This window comes from Aegilops tauschii, chromosome 5 (genome assembly GCF_002575655.3).
Source record: "Aegilops tauschii subsp. strangulata cultivar AL8/78 chromosome 5, Aet v6.0, whole genome shotgun sequence".
NCBI lineage: Eukaryota > Viridiplantae > Streptophyta > Magnoliopsida > Poales > Poaceae > Aegilops > Aegilops tauschii.
In genome coordinates this window covers 572694410-572720145 of record NC_053039.3, presented here as the reverse complement: position 1 = coordinate 572720145, position 25736 = coordinate 572694410, and the positions used below count along the sequence as shown (strand labels likewise).

The following is a 25736-nucleotide window of genomic DNA, read 5'->3' as shown; positions in this document are numbered from 1 at the left end:
ATATACTTGATACGTAGTGATGTTACAATGTATATATGAGCGTCGTGATTTCAGTGCTCACCATCCATACAAGCATTGATTTCTGCCTATACATGTTGTATATAGCTGTTGTGATGAGTAAGATCTTTTTTGTATATAGACAATACGTAGACATGTTATGATGTACGTATATATGAGCATTGTGTGATGTCCTTTATGATTATTTCTTACTTGAGCCATGCTTCGATAGACCACCCCCCCCCCCCCCCCCAAACCGTATAAAAGCAGTATAGTCATAAGGTATACACACCTCCGTACGTGGCAGAGCTGTATGTACATAGAACCACATAATAAGGTGAAAAAACATATAAAAAATTGTGCGCTGGGGCTGGGATTCGAACACAATACCTGGTGGAAGTAAGCGCAGTTTGCTAACCACCGCAGTTCTTGCGTTAGGCTTGCAATGCAACCCTTAAAGAAAGAGAAGAGGGCAGCAAAACTTAAAAGGCAGTTAGCAGAAATTCCCAAAACCCAAGTCTGTGCGGGGAATTGAACAAAGGACCTCTTGCAAGTTTTTTTTTCTCTAAAAAAGGACCTCTTGCTAGTAAAATGCATCGCTAGCCACTATAATTGCAGAGGTTTGGTGTCTAAAAAGGCAGCCCAGTGTATATGAACCATCAGCCGCAAACAGATTAAACTTGTTTAAATTCCAAACATGATTTTCTTTCTGAAAATAAATAAATATTTTTTTAACGCGAGCATTTCAAGTTTCTGAACAAAATATTGTAATGTCAAACATTTGTGAAATGCGAACATTTTTTTGGGAATCTCAAACATTTATGAAAAAGGAACAAATTTGAAAACAAGAACAATTTATGAAATAGTGAACAATTTTTTGAAAATGCAAATAATTTTTATGTACAGTAATAAATATTATAACACGAACATGTGGCAGAAATTTTCCAACACCAACACAAAAAACAAAAAAAAATAGTTCTTTATGTTCGGTATTTGGTTTGTCGGTTGTTATGCCCACCCCTAGCTCCAAGGACAAAAAAGTCCGTGAAACTGAAAAAGTTCATCGATTTGAAAAAAAGTTTACGAATTTGGAAAAAAATAGAAAACTGAAAACGTTCATCGATTTGAAAAAAAATCCTACAGAAGTGCTTATTTTTTTTTCAATTTCCTGAACTTTTTGGCACATTTATGTACTTTTCTCAAATCGATAAACTTTTTTTCAATTTCATGGACTTTTTGTTCCATTCGTGTACTTCTATCATATCGATAAACTTATTTAAACTTGTGGACTTTTCTTTAAACTATGATTTTTTTAAAAAATTTAAAACCGGCAACTAGGAGTGGATGTTCGGTATAAACCAAAATTTTGGTTTTTACCATCTGGTTAATTTTTTAATTCAGTTAGACAAACAAAAACCAAAAATTGTAATTTAAAATAGATAACTGAAAATTCATTATGGTATAGTTTTCAGTAGTTGTGATTCAAATGCAGCAGCAACACCTTTTATATAGTTGGAAATCTTTGCGTCATCTCCTCTCACAGACGAGGTGGGACTATACCCGGGAGAAGTTGGCTGCGCGCGATACCCGCGCCTCCTGTTGGGCAATTATATACGCTGACTTGGACTGTTCAGTTAACCGGGCTGTTGTTGTCCCGCCGGGCCGCCGGATGGTTCATTGGCGACACGTAGGAGACGCAACTGACCTTGTTCTCCTTTGCGATCGCCCAGAGCTGCGCCTCAGCGGCGGTCGTTTCCTGGTAAGGATGACAATGAGTAGGGTATGGGGCGGGTAGAGCAATACCATACCCATACCTGTATAGTCAATAGGTACAAAAATTTACCCATACCCGTACCCATGGGTACGAAACTTTACCCGTACCCATACCCGATGGGTACCCATTTGCATTGGGTACCCAATGGGTAGATCAAACAGTATACAAGTTATTCACAATTTTATATTCATCTATAACACATTTGAGGAAAAAAACATTGATCTCAACTCAATAGTAGATAGATGGCTACATGACAATTATCTCAATTCAAAATGATAATTGGTGACAACTTTAACATAGGTTCACAATCTCACAACACAACTTTAAAATAGGTACACTTGTTTATCATGGGTAAGGTTCACATGTTTAGTATAAACGGGTAGGGTATGGGTATATCCATGGGTGAAATGCTATACCCGTGCCCTACCCATGACTTAACGGGTAGGGTAGGGTACTACCCGTGGGCACAAAATTATGCCCGTATCCTGCCATCCTTATTTTCTGGCGAGCAGTGGCTTGAGCGCGGACGACATCATAGATGGCACACTGCTCTGCGACGAAATTAGGGTTCATCACGGCTATGGCCGACACGGCCTTCTCGCCCCCGCACTCGCCGTAGAACTAGCCCTGCGCCAGCCGGTGCTGCTCTAGGAGGAACAGGTTGTATCGATGTCCCTCCCACGTGTTGGTACTCGTAGCATAATTTTAAAATTTTCCTACGCTCACCAAGATCCATCTATGGAGTATACTAGCAACGAGGGGAAAGGAGTGCATCTACATACCCTTGTAGATCGCGAGCGGAAGCGTTCCAATGAACGTGGATGACGGAGTCGTACTCGCCGTGATTCAAATCACCGATGACCGAGTGCCGAACGGACGGCACCTCCGCGTTCAACACACGTACGGTGCAGCGACGTCTCCTCCTTCTTGATCCAGCAAGGGGAAGGAGAGGTTGATGGAGATCCAGCAGCACGATGGCGTGGTGGTGGATGTAGCGGGTCTCGGCAGGGCTTCGTCGAGCTTCTGCGAGAGGGAGAGGTGTAGCAGGGGAGGAGGGAGGCGCCCAAGGCTGTAATAATGCTGCCCTCCCTCCCCCCTTTATATAGGCCCCCTGGGAGGGGGGCGCCGGCCAGGATCCCATCTGGATGGGGGGCGGCGGCCAGGGGGGAAGACTTGCCCCCCAAGGCAAGTGGGGCGCCCCCCCACCCTAGGGTTTCCAACCCTAGGCGCAGGGGGGAGCCCCATGGGGGGCGCCCCAGCCCACTAAGGGCTGGTTGCCATCCCACTTCAGCCCATGGGGCCCTCCGGGATAGGTGGCCCCACCCGGTGGACCCCCGGGACCCTTCCGGTGGTCCCGGTACAATACCGATAACCCCTGAAACTTTCCCGGTGGCCGAAACTTGACTTCCTATATATAATTCTTCACCTCCGGACCATTCCGGAACTCCTCGTGACGTCCGGGATCTCATCCGGGACTCCGAACAACTTTCGGGTTTCCGCATACTCATATCTCTACAACCCTAGCGTCACCGAACCTTAAGTGTGTAGACCCTACGGGTTCGGGAGACATGCAGACATGACCGAGACGCCTCTCCGGTCAATAACCAACAGCGGGATCTGGATACCCATGTTGGCTCCCACATGTTCCACGATGATCTCATCGGATGAACCACGATGTCGAGGATTCAATCAATCCCGCATACAATTCCCTTTGTCAATCGGTATGTTACTTGCCCGAGATTCGATTGTCGGTATCCCAATACCTTGTTCAATCTCGTTACCGGCAAGTCTCTTTACTCGTACCGCAATGCATGATCCCGTGACTAACGCCTTAGTCACATTGAGCTCATTATGATGATGCATTACCGAGTGGGCCCAGAGATACCTCTCCGTCACACGGAGTGACAAATCCCAATCTCGATCCGTGCCAACCCAACAGACACTTTCGGAGATATCCGTAGTGCACCTTTATAGTCACCCAGTTACGTTGTGACGTTTGGCACACCCAAAGCACTCCTACGGTATCCGGGAGTTGCACGATCTCATGGTCTAAGGAAAAGATACTTGACATTGGAAAAGCTCTAGCAAACGAAACTACACGATCTTTTATGCTATGCTTAGGATTGGGTCTTGTCCATCACATCATTCTCCTAATGATGTGATCCCGTTATCAACGACATCCAATGTCCATAGTCAGGAAACCATGACTATCTATTGATCAACGAGCTAGTCAACTAGAGGCTTACTTGGGACACGTTGTGGTCTATGTATTCACACATGTATTACGATTTCCGGATAACACAATTATAGCATGAACACTAGACAATTACCATGAACAAAGAAATATAATAATAACCATTTATTATTGCCTCTAGGGCATATTTCCAACAGTCTCCCACTTGCACTAGAGTCAATAATCTAGTTACATTGTGATGAATCGAACACCCATTGCGTCCTGGTGTTGATCATGTTTTGCCCTAGGGAGAGGTTTAGTCAACGGATCTGCTACATTCAGGTCCGTATGTACTTTACAAATATCTATGTCTCCATTTTGAACACTTTCACGAATGGAGTTGAAGCGACGCTTGATATGCCTGGTCTTCCTGTGAAACCTGGGCTCCTTCGCAAGGGCAATAGCTCCAGTGTTGTCACAGAAGAGAGTCATCGGGCCCGACGCATTGGGAATCACCCCTAGGTCGGTAATGAACTCCTTCATCCAGACTGCTTCCTGTGCTGCCTCCGAGGCTGCCATGTACTCCGCTTCACATGTAGATCCCGCCACGACGCTTTGCTTGCAACTGCACCAGCTTACCGCTCCTCCATTCAAAATATACACGTATCCGGTTTGTGACTTCGAGTCATCCAGATCTGTGTGGAAGCTAGCGTCGACGTAACCCTTTACGACGAGCTTTTCGTCACCTCCATAAACGAGAAACATATCCTTAGTCCTCTTCAGGTACTTCAGGATATTCTTGACCGCTGTCCAGTGTTCCATGCCGGGATTACTTTGGTACCTTCCTACCAAACTTACGGCAAGGTTTACATCAGGTCTGGTACACAGCATGGCATACATAATAGACCCTATGGCCGAGGCATAGGGATGACACTCATCTTTTCTATATCTTCTGCCGTGGTCGGGCATTGAGCCATGCTCAATTGCACACCTTGCAATACAGGCAAGAACCCCTTCTTGGACTGATCCATATTGAACTTCTTCAATATCTTGTCAAGGTATGTACTCTGTGAAAGACCAATGAGGCGTCTTGATCTATCTCTATAGATCTTGATGCCTAATATATAAGCAGCTTCTCCAAGGTCCTTCATTGAAAAACACTTATTCAAATAGGCCTTTATACTTTCCAAGAATTCTATATCATTTCCCATCAATAATATGTCATCCACATATAATAAGTGAAATGCTACAGAGCTCCCACTCACTTTCTTGTAAACACAGGCTTCTCCATAAGTCTGTGTAAACCCAAACGCTTTGATCATCTCATCAAAGCAAATGTTCCAACTCCGAGATGCTTGCACCAGCCCATAGATTGAGCGCTGGAGCTTGCATACTTTGTTAGCATTCTTAGGATCGACAAAACCTTCCGGCTGCATCATATACAACTCTTCCTTAAGGAAGCCATTAAGGAATGCCGTTTTGACGTCCATCTGCCATATCTCATAATCATAGTATGCGGCAATTGCTAACATGATTCGGACGGACTTCAGCTTCGCTACGGGTGAGAAAGTCTCATCATAGTCAACCCCTTGAACTTGTCGATAACCCTTAGCGACAAGTCGAGCCTTATAGATGGTCACATTACCATCCGCGTTTGTCTTCTTCTTAAAGATCCATTTGTTTTCTATGGCTCGCCGATCATCGGGCAAGTCAGTCAAAGTCCATACTTCGTTTTCATACATGGATCCTATCTCGGATTTCATGGCTTCTAGCCATTTGTCGGAATCCGGGCCCGCCATCGCTTCTTCATAGTTCGAAGGTTCACCGTTGTCTAACAACATGATTTCCAGGACAGGTTGCCGTACCACTCTGGTGCGGAACGTGTCCTTGTGGACCTACGAAGTTCAGTAGTAACTTGATCCGAAGCTTCATGATCATCATCATTAACTTCCTCCCCAGTCGGTGTAGGCACCACAGGAACATTTTCCCGCGCTGCGCTACTTTCCGGTTCGGAAGGGGTGACTATCACCTCATCAAGTTCCACTTCCCACTCAATTCTTTCGAGAGAAACTCCTTCTCCAGAAAGGACCCGTTCTTGGCAACGAAGATCTTGCCTTCGGATCTGAGGTAGAAGGTATACCCAATGGTTTCCTTAGGGTATCCTATGAAGACGCATTTCTCCGACTTGGGTTCGAGCTTTTCAGGTTGAAGTTTCTTTACATAAGCATCGCATCCCCAAACTTTTAGAAACGACAGCTTAAGTTTCTTCCCAAACCATAATTCATACGGTGTCGTCTCAACGGATTTCGACGGAGCCCTATTTAAAGTGAATGCGGCAGTCTCTAAAGCATAGCCTCAAAATGAGAGCGGTAAATCGGTAAGAGACATCATAGATCGCACCATATCCAATAGAGTGCGATTACGACGTTCGGACACACCGTTTCTCTGAGGTGTTCCAGGCGGCGTGAGTTGTGAAACTATTCCACATTTCCTTAAGTGTGTACCAAACTCGTGACTTAAATATTCTCCACCACGATCTGATCGTAAGAATTTTATTTTCCTGTCACGTTGATTCTCAACCTCACTCTGAAATTCCTTGAACTTTTCAAAGGTTTCAGACTTGTGTTTCATTAGGTAGACATACCCATATCTACTTAAGTCATCAGTGAGAGTGAGAACATAACGATATCCTCCGCGAGCCTCAACACTCATTGGACCGCACACATCGGTATGTATGATTTCCAATAAGTTGGTTGCTCGCTCCATTGTTCCGGAGAACGGAGTCTTGGTCATCTAACCCATGAGGCATGGTTCGCACGTGTCAAATGATTCGTAATCAAGAGACTCCAAAAGTCCATCTGCATGGAGCTTCTTCATGCGCTTGACACCAATGTGACCAAGGCGGCAGTGCCACAAGTATGTGGGACTATCGTTATCAACTTTACATCTTTTGGTATTCACACTATGAATATGTGTAACATCACGTTCGAGATTCATCAAGAATAAACCATTAACCAGCGGGGCATGACCATAAAACATATCTCTCATATAAATAGAACAACCATTATTCTCGGATTTAAATGAGTAGCCATCTCGAATTAAACGAGATCCAGATACAATGTTCATGCTCAAAGCTGGCACTAAATAACAATTATTGAGGTTTAAAACTAATCCCGTAGGTAGATGCAGAGGTAGCGTGCCGATGGCGATCACATCGTCCTTGGAACCATTCCCGACGCGCATCGTCACCTCGTCCTTCGCCAGTCTCCGTTTATTCCGTAGTTCCTGTTTTGAGTTATAAATATGAGCAACCACACCGGTATCAAATACCCAGGAGCTACTACGAGTACTGGTAAGGTACACATCGATTACATGTATATCACATATACCTTTGGTGTTGCCGGCCTTCTTGTCCGCTAAGTATTTGGGGCAGTTCCGCTTCCAGTGACCACTTCCCTTGCAATAAAAGCACTCAGTCTCAGGCTTGGGTCCATTCCTTGGCTTCTTCCCGGCAACTGGCTTACCGGGCGCGGCAACTCCCTTGCCGTCCTTCTTGAAGTTCTTCTTACCCTTGCCCTTCTTGAACTTAGTGGTTTTATTCACCATCAACACTTGATGTTCTTTTCTGATCTCCACCTCCGCTGATTTCAACATTGAATATACCTCGGGAATGGTCTTTTCCATCCCCTGCATATTGAAGTTCATCACAAAGCTCTTGTAGCTTGGTGGAAGCGACTGAAGGATTCTGTCAATGACCGCGTCATCCGGGAGATTAACTCCCAGCTGAGACAAGCGGTTGTGCAACCCAGACATTCTGAGTGTGTGCTCACTAACAGAACTATTCTCCTCCATTTTACAGCTGAAGAACTTGTCGGAGACTTCATATCTCTCGACCCGGGCATGAGCTTGGAAAACCATTTTCAGCTCCTCGAACATCTCATATGCTCCATGTTTCTCAAAACGCTTTTGGAGACCCGGTTCTAAGCTGTAAAGCATGCCGCACTGAACGGGGGAGTAATCATCAGCACGTGATTGCCAAGCGTCCATAACGTCTTGGTTCTCTGGGATTGGTGCTTCACCTAGCGGTGCTTCTAAGACATAATCTTTCTTGGCTGCTATGAGGATGATCCTCAGGTTTCGGACCCAGTCCGTATAGTTGCTGCCATCATCTTTCAGCTTGGTTTTCTCTAGGAACGCGTTGAAATTGAGGACAACGTGGGCCATTTGATCTACAAGACATAGTGTAAAGATTTTAGACTAAGTTCATGATAATTAAGTTCATCTAATCAAATTACTCAATGAACTCCCACTCAGATAGACATCCCTCTAGTCATCTAAGTGCAACATGATCCGAGTTAACTAGGCCGTGTCCGATCATCACGTGAGACGGACTAGTCAAGATCGGTGAACATCTCCATGTTGATCGTATCTTCTATACGACTCATGCTCGACCTTTCGGTCCTCCGTGTTCCGATGCCATGTCTGTACATGCTAGGCTCGTCAAGTCAACCTAAGTGTATTGCGTGTGTTTCGAGGCCATGTCTGTACATGCTAGGCTCGTCAACACCCGTTGTATGCGAACGTTATAATCTATCACACCCGATCATCACGTGGTGCTTCGAAACAACGAACCTTCGCAACGGTGCACAGTTAGGGTGAACACTTTCTTGAAATTATTATAAGGGATCATCTTACTTACTACCGTCGTTCTAAGCAAATAAGATGCAAAACATGATAAACATCACATGCAATCAAATAGTGACATGATATGGCCAATATCATTTTGCTCCTTTGAGCTCCATCTTCGGGGCACCATGATCATCTTCGTCACCGGCATGACACCATGATCTCCATCATCATGATCTCCATCACTGTGTCTTCATGAAGTCGTCACGCCAACGATTACTTCTACTTCTATGGCTAACGCGTTTAGCAACAAAGTAAAGTAATTTACATGGCGTTATTCAATGACACGCAGGTCATACAAAATAATAAAGACAACTCCTATGGCTCCTGCCGGTTGTCATACTCATCGACATGCAAGTCGTGATTCCTATTACAAGAATATGATCAATCTCATACATCACATATATCATACATCACATCTTCTGGCCATATCACATCACATAGCACTTGCTGCAAAAAACAAGTTAGACGTCCTCTAATTGTTGTTGCAAGTTTTTACGTGGCTTGTATAGGTTTCTAGCAAGAACGTTTCTTACCTACGTAAAACCACAATGCGATTTGCCAATTTCTATTTACCCTTCATAAGGACCCTTTTCATCGAATCCGTTCCGACTAAAGTAGGAGAGACAGACACCCGCTAGCCACCTTATGCAACTAGTGCATGTCAGTCGGTGGAACCTGTCTCACGTAAGCGTACGTGTAAGGTCGGTCCGGGCCGCTTCATCCTACAATACCGCCGAAACGAGATACGACTAGTAGCGGCAAGAAGAATTGGCAACATCAACGCCCAAAACTACTTTGTGTTCTACTCGTGCATAGTAACTACGCATAGGCCTGGCTCATGATGCCACTGTTGGTTATCGTAGCATAATTTTAAAATTTTCCTACGCTCACCAAGATCCATCTATGGAATATACTAGCAACGAGGGGAAAGGAGTGCATCTACATACCCTTGTAGATCGCGAGCGGAAGCGTTCCAATGAACGTGGATGACGGAGTCGTACTCGCCGTGATTCAAATCACCGATGACCGAGTGCCGAACGGACGGCACCTCCGCGTTCAACACACGTACGGTGCAGCGACGTCTCCTCCTTCTTGATCCAGCAAGGGGAAGGAGAGGTTGATGGAGATCCAGCAGCACGACGGCGTGGTGGTGGATGTAGCGGGTCTCGGCAGGGCTTCGCCGAGCTTCTGCGAGAGGGAGAGGTGTAGCAGGGGAGGAGGGAGGCGCCCAAGGCTGTAATAATGCTGCCCTCCCTCCCCCCTTTATATAGGCCCCCTGGGAGGGGGGCGCCGGCCAGGATCCCATCTGGATGGGGGGCGGCGGCCAGGGGGGAAGACTTGCCCCCCAAGGCAAGTGGGGCGCCCCCCCACCCTAGGGTTTCCAACCCTAGGCGCAGGGGGGAGGCCCATGGGGGGCGACCCAGCCCACTAAGGGCTGGTTGCCATCCCACTTCAGCCCATGGGGCCCTTCGGGATAGGTGGCCCCACACGGTGGACCCCCGGGACCCTTCCGGTGGTCCCGGTACAATACTGATAACCCCCGAAACTTTCCCGGTGGCCGAAACTTGACTTCCTATATATAATTCTTCACCTCCGGACCATTCCGGAACTCCTCGTGACGTCCGGGATCTCATCCGGGACTCCGAACAGCTTTCGGGTTTCCGCATACTCATATCTCTACAACCCTAGCGTCACCGAACCTTAAGTGTGTAGACCCTACGGGTTCGGGAGACATGCGGACATGACCGGGACGCCTCTCCGGTCAATAACCAACAGCGGGATCTGGATACCCATGTTGGCTCCCACATGTTCCATGATGATCTCATCGGATGAACCACGATGTCGAGGATTCAATCAATCCCGCATACAATTCCCTTTGTCAATCGGTATGTTACTTGCCCGAGATTCGATCGTCGGTATCCCAATACCTTGTTCAATCTCGTTACCGGCAAGTCTCTTTACTCGTACCCCAATGCATGATCCCGTGACTAACGCCTTAGTCACATTGAGCTCATTATGATGATGCATTACCGAGTGGGCCCAGAGATACCTCTCCGTCACACGGAGTGACAAATCCCAGTCTCGATCCGTGCCAACCCAACAGACACTTTCGGAGATACCCGTAGTGCACCTTTATAGTCACCCAGTTACGTTGTGACGTTTGGCACACCCAAAGCACTCCTATGGTATCCGGGAGTTGCACGATCTCATGGTCTAAGGAAAAGATACTTTACATTGGAAAAGCTCTAGCAAACGAAACTACACGATCTTTTATGCTATGCTTAGGATTGGGTCTTGTCCATCACATCATTCTCCTAATGATGTGATCCCGTTATCAACGACATCCAATGTCCATAGTCAGGAAACCATGACTATCTATTGATCAACGAGCTAGTCAACTAGAGGCTTACTAGGGACACGTTGTGGTCTATGTATTCACACATGTATTACGATTTCCGGATAACACAATTATAGCATGAACAATAGACAATTACCATGAACAAAGAAATATAATAATAACCATTTATTATTGCCTCTAGGGCATATTTCCAACACCATGCCTGTTGGAACACTGACAAAGGCGCTGGCCCAGGCTGCACCTCCGCCATGGCGGCGTTGTACTGCGCTTGCGCCTGCTCCATGGTGAAGCCGACGTGCAATGAGGCGCGGGAGCCGGGACGATGTCGTCGGAGCCCGTCTCCATCGTGGAGTTGTCCTCTTGTCGGAGACCTTGGGCGAACTGGCCGGCAAGCCAGCCTCATTTCGCCTGGCATGGCGGCTCTGCCACGCAACGGCAAGGGCGGCCACCACATGCTTCATCTCCAGTGACAGACTGTCCATAGATTGTGTTGGAAATATGAGCAATTTACCATATGATTTTATTAACGGAAATACTAGATAAAGCATGACTAAAGTAGCAGAGATAAAGCAAGTCATGCGATCTGACAAAGAGAAGGTAGATAACATCTGCAAATATAAACTAGAACCGAACATCTCTAGAGTAGACAGTAGACCAAGTAGCATATATGAAGTAGAACTTATCATGTGTAGGGCAAGGACTAGAACAAGGAACTGTGGCAGAACCTCTAACCGGAAAAACAAGAACACGTACGGGACAGCAGCTGCAACAGTAGCACTGGACTTGGGGTCGGTGTCCTCGGTAGCCATGTCGTGGAGGAGGTTGTCGACGTCGGGGAAGTAGTCGTCGTCGGGGAAGTAGTCGTCGGAGTCCGGGGTGTCCGTGACGAAGAAGTCAGTAGTCGCGCAGAGCGCTCCCCAAAAACCTTATCACCCTTCTCCCGTACAGGACTCAAAGAGGTGCGGTTTCGGAGGCCTACTGTCCCGACCTGCGGTGCACGCCGCAAGCCGGGATGAGGAAGATCGTAGCAGCAACGCAGTGTTCAGGAACCGGTGGCGAGAGGAAGAATGAGTTCTGATGCGTCTCTCTGAGAGGAGCGACCTCCCTTTTATAGGCGCAAGAGAAGGAGGCGAGAGGTTGCGCCTGAAGCTGAAGGGAACGCGGGAGATGAAACGAACGGGCAGCAGCCAAAGGGTGCAGCGTTCGTATTCAATATCCACTACAGCAAAAACTTTCCAGCTCCCGAGTGGCCTTTCGTATACCCGTAGTGCGTGGCAAAAATTTAGACATTGGCTCATTCCCGCAACCCGCGGCGAGGCGGGCGGCGGAGGAGGAGCGCGCGTGGATGTCCCTCTTGTTCTCATGCTCATACAAGTGGGGAAAGAACCTCCCTTATAAGGAGGTCCAACTCCCACTAAACTAGCAATGTGGGACTAAACTTTAGTAGTATCCCTTGCCTTGCACAAATGGGCTAAGTGGGCCTCTAGGATTTATTAGGAATTTCTGAAATAGTTATTGGGCTACCCAAAATAGACTAAATTCCAGCAATCCCCCACCAGATCCCAGAGGCACACAGAAATTTGCCTTTGGTTCCAAAACACTGTTTTATATACCGGTACTGCAGTGGAGACTATTAAGTTGAACTTCCACCTAGAACTCTATGCTACACTAGTAAGCAACTTGAACAGTGGACTGGGCCTTGAACTGCAAGTTTTCTGCGAATCTAGCTTCACATAAAGCCTTGACCGATACGTGGCTACCGTGGGTCTTCCCCGCGGGTGGAGCTTATGCGTCATACTCCGAGACCTTTCATGAGTTTACTAGAGAGAACCCTACTCTCATAGATTGCGACGTTTAACAAGCAGACTCATATAGGTGTGTTCTTCAAAAGATGTTCTGCAGGACAACATCTCTACTTAAATGAGCCACTTAGAACACATTAAGATATACATCAACCTGCCATACAGTTTTAGGAGAGTATTGCATCTTCATGGAGTGGTATTGTTAATAGTAAGGATACTCTCCTCTCAGTTGATCAACAGCTTGTCTTCCACATCTAATTCACGGGATCTCCGATCACAAAGAATAGGTTACCACTGTGAACAACTCATATTGTGGGTCTCATACCCATCTCCCTCGATGCATTATCTATCACATTACGTGATAGACCCTTAGTAAAAGGATCTGCCAGATTTTTAGACGTTTGGATATAATCCAATGCAATAACTCCGGAGTTTCTCATTTTCCTGACAGACTTTAACCTTCTCTGAACGTGTCTTGATGACTTCATGTTATCCTTTGAGCTGCTCACTTTCGTGATCACAGTTTGATTGTCGCAGTTCATAAGGATACCCGGTACAGGTTTCTCAACAACCGGCAAGTCATTCAAGAGCCGGCAAAGCCAATCTGCTTCGACCGTAGCTGTATCTAGTGCCGTGAGTTCTGCTTCCATTGTTGACCTCGTTAAGATGGTCTGCTTGCAAGACTTCCAAGAAACAGCGCCACCTCCATGAGTGAATACATAACCGCTCGTGGCCTTTATCTCATCAGCATCTGAGATCCAGTTTGAGTCACTATACCCTTCAAGCACCTTTGGGTGCCCAGTGTAGTGAATTTCATAATTCGCAGTGCCTTTCAAATAACGCAAAACTCTCTCTAGAGCTTTCCAATGCACATCTCCTGGTTTTGAGACAAACCGACTCAGTTTGCTAACAGCAAAAGAGATGTCAGGTCTTGTAGCACTGGCTAAGTACATAAGCGAGCCAATAATCTGAGAATATTTCAATTGATCTCTAGCAATTCTTCAATTCTTTCGGAGTAACACACTCGCATCATATGGTGTTGGAGAGGGCTTGCAGTCACTATAGCCAAAGCGACTCAAGATATTTTCCACATAGTGAGATTGAAGGAATGTAATCCCACCATCATCGTCTCTCAACAACTTGATGTTCAAAATGACATCAGCCACTCCTAAATCCTTCATCTCAAAACAACGAGATAGGAAATCCTTGACCTCCTTAATAACATTCAGATTTGTTCCGAAAAGCAGTATGTCATCAACATACAAGCAAAGAATAACTCCTTCGCCCCCACCATGGCGATAGTACACACATTTATCAGCTTCGTTTACAACGAAGCCTGCTGCGGTTAAAGTTCTTTCAAACTTCTCATGCCACTGTTTGGGTGCTTGCTTGAGTCCATACAAAGACTTCAGCAACTTGCACACTTTTCCTTTCTGACCATCTAGTACAAACCCATCTGGTTGTTCCATATAAATTTCCTCGTCCAACTCTCCATTTAGGAAAGCAGTCTTAACATCCATTTGATGAACAAGAAGACCATGTGAGGCAGCTAGTGAAAGTAGAACTCGAATAATGGTCAGTCGAGCCACAGGTGAGTAAGTATCAAAGAAGTCTTCACCTTCCTTTTGGGTATAACCCTTAGCCACGAGCCGAGCCTTGTACTTTTCAATAGTGCCATCAGGCCTAAGCTTCTTCTTGAATACCCATTTGCATCCTATAGGTTTGCACCCATAAGGATGATCAGTTATCTCCCAAGTTTCATTCGCCAAGATGGAATCTATCTCGCTACGAACCGCTTCCTTCCAGTAGTCAGCATCTTCAGATGCATAGGCCTCTGAAATAGAACTGGGAGTATCATCTATGAGATACACAAGAAAATCATCACCAAAGGACTTTGCAATCCTCTGTCTCTTGCTCCTAGTAGGAACTTCATTGTTCTCCTCCACAGAATTTTCAAAGTGTTCCATCGAAATGGCAGGTTCGGTAATTGTAACTAGTTCCTAATTCGATGAACTAGGCATCTCCTGATTAGACGAGGTAGACATATCCTTTATGGGAAAGATATCTTCAAAGAAAGTCGCATCATTCGACTCCATGATCGTACCGACATGCATGTCAGGTACCTCAGATTTTACAACCAAGAATCTATAGCCAATGCTATGAAAAGCATATCCCAGGAAAACACAATCCACAGTCTTTGGTCCAAGCTTCCGCTTCTTTGGAATTGGAACATTGACTTTCGCCAAACAACCCATGTTCGCAGATAAGAGAGTTTTAACCTTTTCTTCTCCCATTCCTCGAATGGAGTTATCTCTTTGTTCTTTGTGGGGACTCGGTTTAGGACATGACATGCCGTCAATATCGCCTCCCCCCACCATGCCTTGGAGAGACCCGATGTGTCTAACATGGAGTTAACCAAATCAGTTAGAGTACAATTCTTTCTTTCGGCCACCCCATTTGACTGAGGTGAGTAGGGAGGCGTCCTCTCATGGATTATACCATGTTCCGCACAAAAAGCATCAAATTCATTGGAAAAATACTCTCCACCACGGTCGGACCTAAACCTCTTGATTTTTCGATCAAGTTGGTTTTCCACTTCAGCTTTATAGATCTTGAAAAAGTTCAAAGCCTCATCCTTATAAGGAGGTCCAACTCCCACTAAACTAGCAATGTGGGACTAAACTTTAGTAGTATCCCTTGCCTTGCACAAATGGGCTAAGTGGGCCTCTAGGATTTATTAGGAATTTCTGAAATAGTTATTGGGCTGCCCAGAATAGACTAAATTCCAGCAGATTGTTCCCGCTCGCGGTCATGGCGGTTGTCTGCCCGTCCCGTCATCTCTCAGATGGCGAGCCTGCTTAATGACGGCATACAGACGAACAGGCAATAGAACCACCGTGGTACACCAGAGACGCTCTCGGGCGGCGCCATCGACCGACGCGCCGCTTCAATGGCGGAGGCAACGAGAGGTCGCGTCCGTCCTGAGTCGTGTTCAATGTGGAGCGACACGCTCTACATCGGCATGAATGCGGGTAGCTGGCGCGGGCTAAGAACACGGGCGCGAGACGAGGGGTTTGTGTGGGCCAGGGTGGTCAGAAGTGGGCTTGGGAGCGATCCGGACACGAGCAAAGAGTTCGGTAAATTACTAAATTGAAAAAAGTTCACAAATTTGACAAAAGAGTTTGGTAAATTACTAAATTGAAAAAAGTTCACAAATTTGACAAAAGAGTTCGGGAAATTACTAAATTGAAAAAAAATCACAAATTTGACAAAATAGTTTGGAAAAAAGTTCACGAATTTAAGAAAATATTCACGAATTTGAAAAGTTCACAGATTTAAGAAAATGTTCAAGATTTAAAAATAGTTTGTGAATTTTGAAAAATAGAAAATAAATTAAAATTTTAAAAAGCAGGAGAAACAAAAATAAAAATAAAAATACGGCATTTCAAAATTGCTCCTGCTTTGTTCAATAAAAGTTTGAACCTTTTTTTAGAAAATATTTCATATGTATGAATGCTGTCGTGTTTTCTTATTTATTTGGCGCCACAAATTTCCACAAGGAGTGGTGGGTGAATTGGTTAGCAACACGTGCGCTTAACTGTGAGGTCTTGAGTTTCATGAGTTCACCTTTTTATTCTATATTTACCTCGCTTTTATTGTTAGGAGGGGCATGGCTTAGTGGGCTGGCCCGTTCATGTCTGTGTAATCCGTATACGAGGACTCACGGCGTACTTTTACAAAGACCATCTTGCCCTCTATTATGAAGAGGTATGGGACAATCTCAGCCCTTGATGTATTTAGGGGGGTCTACCGAAGCATAAGTATTCTTACTTAGGTTGATGTGTGCACACATGGGTATTTTTACCCGTGGATACCCATTTACCCTGCCGGGTGATGGGTATGGAAAAAAATTATACCCATTGACGGGTATGGGTACCGGTAATGGGTAAGCTCAAGGGGATGGGTAAGGGTATGGGGTAACTCCACCCGTACCCAAACCCTGCGGGTGCCATCCCTACCTAAAACGTCTTATAGAAGTTACAGATGTATGTAGTGCTATTTTGTCCAATCAAGGATGTAAAATAAATCAGCTCAGCAAATGTATGCAAGCAAACACGCCCCGTAAACTTCACTTTTAGTAGAGGAAAATAGCTCAGCTCGTCGGATTTATGCAACTGAATCACACCATCGAGTCAAGATAAAGAGAATACAAAATCCACGCAGTGATTTGCTTGATAATAACATTTCAAATGTTTCTCAGGATCATAGATCCAAAGATTACAGGCTGCCTGCATGAGAAATGAAATGAGACTACAGAATCAAAGCTTCGATTGCCTGCCTGAAGCTTCAACAGCAGAAAAAATTACAGCATTCAGATGGAGCTTCAAAATTCAGACCATAGCTGCGGCCGCTAAGTCGCCATGGCGATTGGCAGCACCCCGACCGCCAACCACCGTCGCATGAGAGCAGCACCACGGCCGCTGAACCTCCGTCCCGTGGCCACCAAGTCGCCGCCACGTCGGGGCAGCTGCTGCGGGCGCCGATGCCAAGATAAGGGGGTATGTGTAAAACAGTGCGTAAGTGGCTTGTTGGTAATTCCACTATTGATCTCTGCCATCCAGTATATCGATCTAATGGGCCACGGTGTTAGCTTTCAGATTTGCGCTGAATGTTAGTTTTCACCGGATACGTCGCCCTTCTTGATTTGCCAAAGCTAGTTGCCTGCAAATATAAACACATGGATTCCTTAGGAAGATTAAAAATAAAATTCAATCAATGGAGTAAAAAGATGGTGATTTATTACCTTTAGTCACAGGCCCTGGGATGGCTTGCAATGTTGCCACACTTGTGGTAGTAGCCTTTGTTGTTGGTGTACAAGTGATATTACATACAGCAGTAACTGATAGAGGTTTGAGTGCCTTGTTTTAACTCCATTGCTTGGACAGGGCCAGTTAGTTACGCATTTTTAAACCTATTCTCGCTGCCCATGCGAGTCTCCTTCACTGGTGGTTTCACTCTTGGACCTATATGTCAGTGGCTCTATCTCCTTGATAAGCAGCGCTAAACTTCTCCGACGTGAAAAGGTAAATAGTTAGGGTCTGTGTGGACAATGAGAGAGATCTTCTCATGCTTTGTCTGAGTTCATTGATTGCCAACAAACCACAGTGAGGTCTCCAGCACCTCCACCAAAAGTGTTCCCAGCACCAAGCATCCCATCATTCAATATGCAAGACAGCAAAGATCCAGTACCACTAGAGATAGCCATCAACAAATTCTGGAAGACAGTTCCAGATTTCTTGAGGTTCAGGAGTTCAGTAGCTAAAGAAACTCATGAACACAGGTTGGCGTTCCTCTTTTCTACTCCCCCCGTTCCTAAATATAAGTCATTTTAGAGATTCCAATATGAACTACATATGGAGCAAAATGAGTGAATCCACACTCTAAAATATGTCTATATACATCCGTATGTAGTCCATATAGAAATCTCTAAAAGGACTTGTATTTAGGATCTGAGGGAGTATAAGGAAAGTAGAATATGGTATTTTGTTAAATTCACCTTCACCAGAGGGACAAGCGCGTCGTCCAGCATCTCATATATCTGTACTGTGTGTCAAAGCATTGTGTGTGGGACGTAATAAGCTTGACATCAAAGAGATCGATTACCCTAAAAGTTCAAAGAGATCAGTCAGCTGATGCAAGTTTGCAACTGCATCAACCAGCTCACACTGTTACAATCCCACTTCATCATCTGGGGGACAAGCGTGTCGTCCAGCATCTCGTATATCGCTTCCCACTGCGGATGCATCTTATCCTTGAGAAGAGTGTGCGGGTCCTTTGCATCCGCCATTATCTGGCTAACCCCGGGTGTCCTCCACACCTGGCTCCCCTTCATGGCCTTATACGCACCTGCCATCTCCTCCCACATCCCACCTGACGCAAACAAGTTGACCAGAACCATGTAGTAGCCTCCCGAACCTGAACCAGAGGGACCATCACACTTTGGAAGAGCTTCGCCCACCATTGTTTTTAAAGCGTCCCACCTTGGACGCTTAGGCGGCAATGCGCCCTGGAGGCACGGCCTTTGTCGACGAGACCGGCGATAAAGGTGGTCGAGCTGGGCTTGTATCCATGTTGCAACATCTGAGCAAAGGCCTGCAGCGCGTAGGAGGCACGGCCATGGTTGGCAAAGGCCCGCATCATCAATGTCCATGTGATGGGATCCTTCTCTTGTAACATTTTGAAAACTTGCCAGGCGGAGTGCAGGTCACCGCTCCTTGAATACATGATGAGCAGAGCATTTCCTAAGGAGGTGTCTGACAGGAGACCTCGTGTGGCAGCCAAGCCATGGATTTGCCCAACTTCAACTGTGCTCTCGGATGTAACCAAGACACTGATCAATGTAAATCTGTCAGGGGATACTGCTGACCGGAGCATGAGACGAAATAAACCCATGACTTCGCCCTTGTGCTTGTTTTTGGCATAGCCATGGATTATAGCACTCCAGCTCACCAGGTCCTTTGCGGGCATAGAATCGAACAATCTCCGAGCCTTGTTCATCTGGCCATTGTTGGCATAAGCAGTAATCATCGCATTCCATGCCGCGGCGTCCCTGTTTTCTGGCATTCTGTCAAAGAACTCTCGTGCCATCAAAACACGGCCGTTCTGCGCTAAGCCTGTGACCATCGTGGTCCAAGAAACAGCATTCCTATCTGGCATCCTCTCGAACAGCCGAACCGCCTCGTCCACGTTCGCAGCGCGGAAGAAACCAGAGATCATTATGTTCCAGGAATACAGGTTCCTCTGAGGCATCCTGTCGAACAGCTCCACGGCCTCCTGGAAGTGGCCGTGGTCGGCGTAGGCCTTCACCATGACCGTCCAGGTGACCACGTTCCTCTCCGGCATCTGGTCGAACAGCTCCCTCGCCTCCCTCAGCATCCCGCTGCGCACGTACCCCTGTAACATCGCCGTCCATGAGACAAAGTCGCGGGCCGGCATCGCGTCGAACAGCCCGTGCGCCTCCCTCATCATCCCGCTGCGCGCGTACCCCTGCAACATCGCCGTCCACGAGACGACGTCGCGGGCCGGCATCACCTCAAACAGCCCGCGCGCCTCTTCGACGCGCCCGGCACGGCAGTACCCTGAGACCATGCGGGTCCACGCGCCGACGCTCTTGACCGCCATTCCGTCGAACAGCCTGCGGGCGTGGTCGACGCGGCCGGCCTTGAAGTACCCATCAAGCATCACGGTGTCCAGACGGAGGCCGCGGGCGGCCGTGGGCGCCGCGCGGAAGAGCGCCTCCGCGCGCGGGAGGTCGCCGCAGCTCAGGTGGAGGTCGATCAGGTTGGCGTAGGCGACGGCGTCCTCGTGCGGCGTTTCGTCGAACACCGCGCGGGCAGAGCGGCGGCCGCGGTGGGCGGGAAGGGCTGTGTACGGGCTGGGGTGGTTTGCCAGGGCGCCGTGGCGGCGGAGGAATGTGGTCTGGGGGAGCAGCGGCCGGCGCCGCCGGCGAAGCGGCTGGAAGACGCGACCGAGGATCATGCTGTAAGGCGAAGCTCTAATGGCGACGGTTTGTTTTGCAGATGACACCGGAATTTTATGCACGTTTAGAAGAATGGCCAACGCTCAGCGCCGGTCGACCGGCAGGTTCGTCGGATCGGTTCCCTCGTGGGCCGTTAGATGGTCTCGCGCGCAGCCGTTGGATCAGCATCACTCCCTCTTCCACTAGTTCTTCCTCCTCTCATGTGCCTCTCGTCGCAAAGCCCTCCCCGCGTTGTGCTTGTGTGCCCTCGCCCGGCCGTGTTGGTGCAGCACGTTCCTTGGCTCGTCACACTCGCAGAAGCCACCGGCCAGCTTGTGGCATGTCGCTTGGCTTATGCATCTTGTCGTCTCACCGGTTTGTAGCATCAGGTGTCGGCGTGGCCTGGTTGCAGCATCGGTGGACCCTGGTTCTATCACCTCGCGTCGCCGATTGCAGCATCGCACGTCGTCACTTGTAGCATCTGAGCGAGGTTCAAGCTTGAAGACCAAGGTTGGTGTTTTGTTGCAATGCAGCCATTTGGCGAGGTTCCTAACATATAAAAAGTCAAAAATGTATACTTCTTTTCTTGATGAATGCACTCTGAGCTGAGGAGACGAGGTTATTCATGTGGGGGGCGAGGCGAGAGGCCAACATCTTGGCATGATTTTAGCAATGGCATAAATGAGGCTTATTGGTCCGTAGTTTGAGATATCTTCAGCCCATCTTTCTTTGGGATGAGAGCAGTATTGATGGATCTGAACCAATGAAAATTGTCCACATGCAAGTTTGAGAAGCAGCTTGACAATATCCTAGCACGCCTTAAAGAAAGCATTAATGAACCCATCAAGGTTCGACGCCTTCTCTCCCGAAAGGTCAAAAACATCAGACTTTGCTTCCTCCTCGGAGAAAGCAATCTCAGGTCAAAGATCACAAATTAGCTTGGGAATACAATCCCAATTAAAATCCTTTTGCCTAGGCACCTCTTTTTTCATGATGGTTGACAAATGCTTTTGGACGACAACCTCCTTGTGCTCATGTATAGTAACCCACCCAGGGCCATGCTTGAGGCGGTGGATATTTTTCTGTTCTTCTTCTTCTATGGTTGATTCAGATGTCAAAATATTTACATATCCCTCGTTCAGATTGGTAATTCTGGAGCATTGCCCCTTGCAAGCACTCTTGAAAGTGGTTAAACCAAGCACTCTTCTTTTGAGTTTTTTCTTGAGATCCCACTTATCAGCAAAAAACACTCTATTTTTTTGGGCCACATCAAGGCGAAGGATGGCCTCGAGAGCCATGTGCACCTAAACGATGGTGTTGGAGAAGATGGTTTCGCTCCAAGCGCGATGCCGCTGGCTAGTCTCTTGAGCTTGTGAAAAAGAAGCCCAGAAGGACCGGAGTGGGTGGAAGCTTCATTCCAAGCTTTTTGCACCACAAGCTTGAATTGAGGCTTCTTGGTCCAAAGATTCTCAAAGTAGATAGCTATAAGTGTAAGCTGCATCTCATAGCCGGTTTATGTCCTATATAAGGACATATACTCGAATATTACCATAGTTTAGATTTTGTTACTAAACTTTAAAAAATCTTGTCTATAATCGTAATGATCTCATAGCCGGTTTATGTCCTATATAAGGACATATACTCGAATATTACCATAGTTTAGATTTTGTTACTAAACTTTAAAAAATCTTGTCTATAATTGTAATGATTTTTTACGAAATAGACTTTCATCTCGCTTTACATTATTATTAATAAAGTAACCGCTGTCCAAAGATATAAGGCTCGCCGCAATCGTATAGACTTCGCCACATAAACCATCTGGATGGTATTAGATGACACAACATATAGTGGTTTCACAGGCATCATGATTGCTAAATCAGTTAAAAAATGTCAGAGAAACAAAAGGTAAGATGCAAGCACAGAAATACGCTTACGAAATAAACCACGAAGATGGTAAATACCGAACATTCGGATTTTAAGCATGGCAACACGAACGTTTTTCATGGCAACTTTAGTTTGACGCGAGGTGGCAGCCCAAGATAAATTATGGAACATAAATTTTATTTCTTTATTCACGAAGCAAAACTTTGAAACGACCAGCAAAATGCAAAATCGATAATAAACAATCCAGAAACCAGATAAATTCTACCCACACTCAATAGATACAGATCGATGAAATATGAATTACAGCCGAAGAGAGAGCCTTTTTTTCTTCCATGGAAAATATTATAATAAGCATAATCTGAAATAATAATAAAATTAAGCAAACTGAAGGCAAGATCGACTGATGGCATGGCGATGGCGATGGCGATGGCGACGGCGACGGCGTCTAGACGTATGCGTGCTTCTCCAGCAGCTTGAGCACCTCCTCCTGGCTGTTGAGCCTCGCCACGTCGATGGCCGTCTTCCCGTCCAGGTTCTGCAGCGTCCTGCATTTCCACCATGATCGAGCTCCATCGTCAGTACGTACTTAGATTACTACGTCAGCGAGCAAGCAGGTGATGCGATCATGCATGGCGGCGGCGTGGGAGATGAGATGCGACGGCTACTCACACGGAGGCGCCGTGGTCGACGAGCAGCGCGACGCACTCCTTGCGGCCGTAGCCGGCGGCGTAGTGGAGCGCGGTGTTCTTGTTCTTGTCCACGGCGTCCGCGGCGGCGCCGGCCTCCAGCAGCGCCTGCGCGCACCCGAGCTCGCCGTAGCCGCACGCGAAGTGCAGCCCCCGCCGCCCCTCCGAGTCCTCCTCGTCCTTGTCCACGCCATCGGCCAGCGCCTTCTTCAGCCCCTCCACGTCGCCCACGCTCGCCGTCTGGTGGATGATAGATTCCTCCTCGTACTCCCCTTCCTCGCCGGCAACAACTTCTTCCTCCTCCTCTGCTTCGGTTCCGGCTCCGGCGGCGGCGCCCGACGGGCCCACGCCCATCGCGCGGCCGAACTTCTGCAGCGCCTCCGGGTCGTTCCAGTACCTGAATTCAGAAAGATCGACCGGTCGCCGTTAATGTCGTCGCCGGAGGAATGAAATGAAGATGTTCAGGAGCGTACTTCATCATGGCGGCGGGGCCGCCGGACTCGATCTCGTCGAGGATGGGCTTGAGGGAGGGGTCGTCCTTCATGCGGGCGACGCGGGCCTCGAGCTGCTCCTTCTGGGCGGGGTTGGTGAGGCCACCGAGGACGGAGGACATGGCCGGGTCCTGCATCAGCGCGCTGCCCAGCCGCTCCGCCATGGCCACGAACTGCGGGTTCTGCATCAGCTGCTGCATCGTCGACACGTACTTCTGCGGGTCCAGCGCCGCCGCCACCTCCTGCGGCGACCGGGCCGTCGCCGACGACGCCGGCGCCGGCGCCACCGTCTTCTGCAGCTGCTCCGCCATCTCGCTGAATGACGGGTCCTTGGCGATCTGCTCCGCCATCTCCTTGATGCTCGGGTCCTACAGTGCACGGCACGCCACAAAATTCAGGATTCAAGTTTCTTCCGTGAAATCGAAGCAAATTAACAACCGATTCAAATTTGCATACATAAATCTTCCAAAGAAATCTCATACTATTTGAAACGAACAGAGCAAAACAGAGTATTGCTAATTTTGCAGAAACTGCAAATGCTTCAGAATTCAGTGTAGCTTGATTACGTTGAGCAAGTTCATCATGGTGGAGAAGTCGAAGGGGCTGGCCGGAGCACCCGCCCTGCGCGCCGCCGTAGCCGCAGGCGGCCGCCGCTGCCCCTCCGCCGCCGCAGCCGCCGGAGAAGGCTCCTCCTCGGCCTTAACGCTTGTTTTCTCCTCTGCCGGCGCCGCCGCCGCCGGGGAAGGCTCCTCCTCCGCCTTGACGACGCTCGTCTTCTCCTCTGCCGGGGCCGCCGACGTGGGGGAAGGCTGCTCCACGGCCTCGACGACGCTCGTCTTCTCCGCCTCTGCCCAAACAATCCACAAGCAAGCAAGATTTCTCCATCATCTCCCCAATTCTTCCCGCCACAAGAAACCCAAGAAGGAAGCAGGAGAATATGCGGCTCCTAACCTTGAGTAGTGGCCATGTCGAGCGACGACGCCGGCGTTGGTGCTGTGCTCACGCAGACGGTGGTGGTGAGGATGACGATGATGGGGAAGATGATAAGGTGGTGGCGATGGATGGAGAGGAGGGAGTGCGACCAACCAACCAAAGCCAACCAGACGGTCTCCTTTTCCCGGTGTATTTTTCCTCCCGGCGGTTTATATAGCAACGCTTGGCCGACTAAAATTTTGACACATCACTTTGATTTACAACAACAGTAGATCTTTCTGGAAGGTGCCAGGTGTGAGACCTCAAGCTAAGAATGTTCATTTACCACAGGAAAATAAGTTGTTTCCATGCATTCTATGAGATCATAAAGAAAACTCCGCTTTCATATTTGCCGCATAAACCAAACCGGGCTTTCATATTGCCTAGGAGAAAACGAATGGTTTTCTTGTTTCTCAAGCGACACAAAAAAAACCTAAAAACGTCTTATAAAAATTTATAAAGGAGGTATTTAAAAATTATGGCAGACAAGACAGCACAAAAATGGAATTTTCCTTTCCCTTGAGCTAAGGCGGCTAGGGCAAAGTTGTGCTCCCCTCATAGCTCCATCGGGCCACCTCTTGGATTCTCCTCCCCTCTGCCTGCCACTCCGGCGGCTGGGTTAGGTTGTCTCGCCATATGTGCGCGGCGGCGAGAGCTGGTTGAGGCACTTTGTACTTTGTACTTTCGTTGAACTTTGATAGTAGATCTGGGTATTTTCATTAAAAAAAGACTACATAAAATGGATAAGGAGTTTTTGGTATGATGAATATGAAACTTACAGGTCGACTAAGCCCTAGTCACCCCTTGAGAATACACATGGGCTTAGTCTTATAAGCCGATCGAGGAGGTTGATTTAAGTTAAGCTACACCAATAAGATTGAGCTGCATTCAGAAGAAAAACATCCCATTTAACACAGAGTACCGTCATCTTTAGTACTAGTTTCAGTTTAAATTAAGTGTTGAATTTTGATGCCATGCTGGAGAAGCCTCTAGAATTTTGGTTGCTTGCTTGCTGTGTGGTGCATCCGTATCCGTGCATGGTACCTTTAGCAACAGCTTTGTTCATGGTGGTGGGGGCAAGACCCACACCACAGCAGGAGGAGGGGAGGTGCCATGCAATGCCGGTGCAAAGGTCCCGCCCGGAGCATGCGAATCCAACCAACCAGCTACAGAGAAGGATCGACAGCCAGGGGATGGATGCCGATAACAAATGTGCGGATGCAATTGCCTCTCCAACAAACCATTGCTATCGCTACAAGATAGTACATTTCTACACGGTTTTCACACCGCGCCGACAATGATATTATTCATCTTCAGAGGAACATTCTAGTCTTCGAGACATTCCCGCAATTTCTGCAGAATCACAAGTTAACGGATCCGAATAGTTTGT

At 47.5% G+C, this 25736-nt stretch overlaps 2 protein-coding genes across 2 annotated transcripts; both read right to left on the bottom strand.

Moving 5' to 3' along the window:
- Positions 1–17026: 17026 nt before the first annotated feature.
- LOC109746375 (uncharacterized) lies at positions 17027–20375 on the bottom strand. Its single transcript, XM_020305489.4, has 2 exons — positions 17599–20375; positions 17027–17516 (listed from the first exon to the last, which is right to left on the bottom strand). The coding sequence occupies exon 1, from the start codon at positions 20331–20333 to the stop codon at positions 18822–18824; it is 1512 nt and encodes a 503-aa protein (XP_020161078.1). The 5' UTR covers positions 20334–20375; the 3' UTR covers positions 17027–17516; positions 17599–18821.
- Positions 20376–22357: 1982 nt separating this feature from the next.
- LOC109746370 (ankyrin repeat domain-containing protein 2A) lies at positions 22358–24993 on the bottom strand. Its single transcript, XM_020305485.4, has 5 exons — positions 24326–24993; positions 23941–24221; positions 23357–23742; positions 22867–23280; positions 22358–22742 (listed from the first exon to the last, which is right to left on the bottom strand). Exons 1-5 carry the CDS (start codon positions 24339–24341, stop codon positions 22643–22645), a joined length of 1197 nt encoding a protein of 398 aa, XP_020161074.1. The 5' UTR covers positions 24342–24993; the 3' UTR covers positions 22358–22642.
- Between the last annotated feature and the right edge of the window lie 743 nt (positions 24994–25736).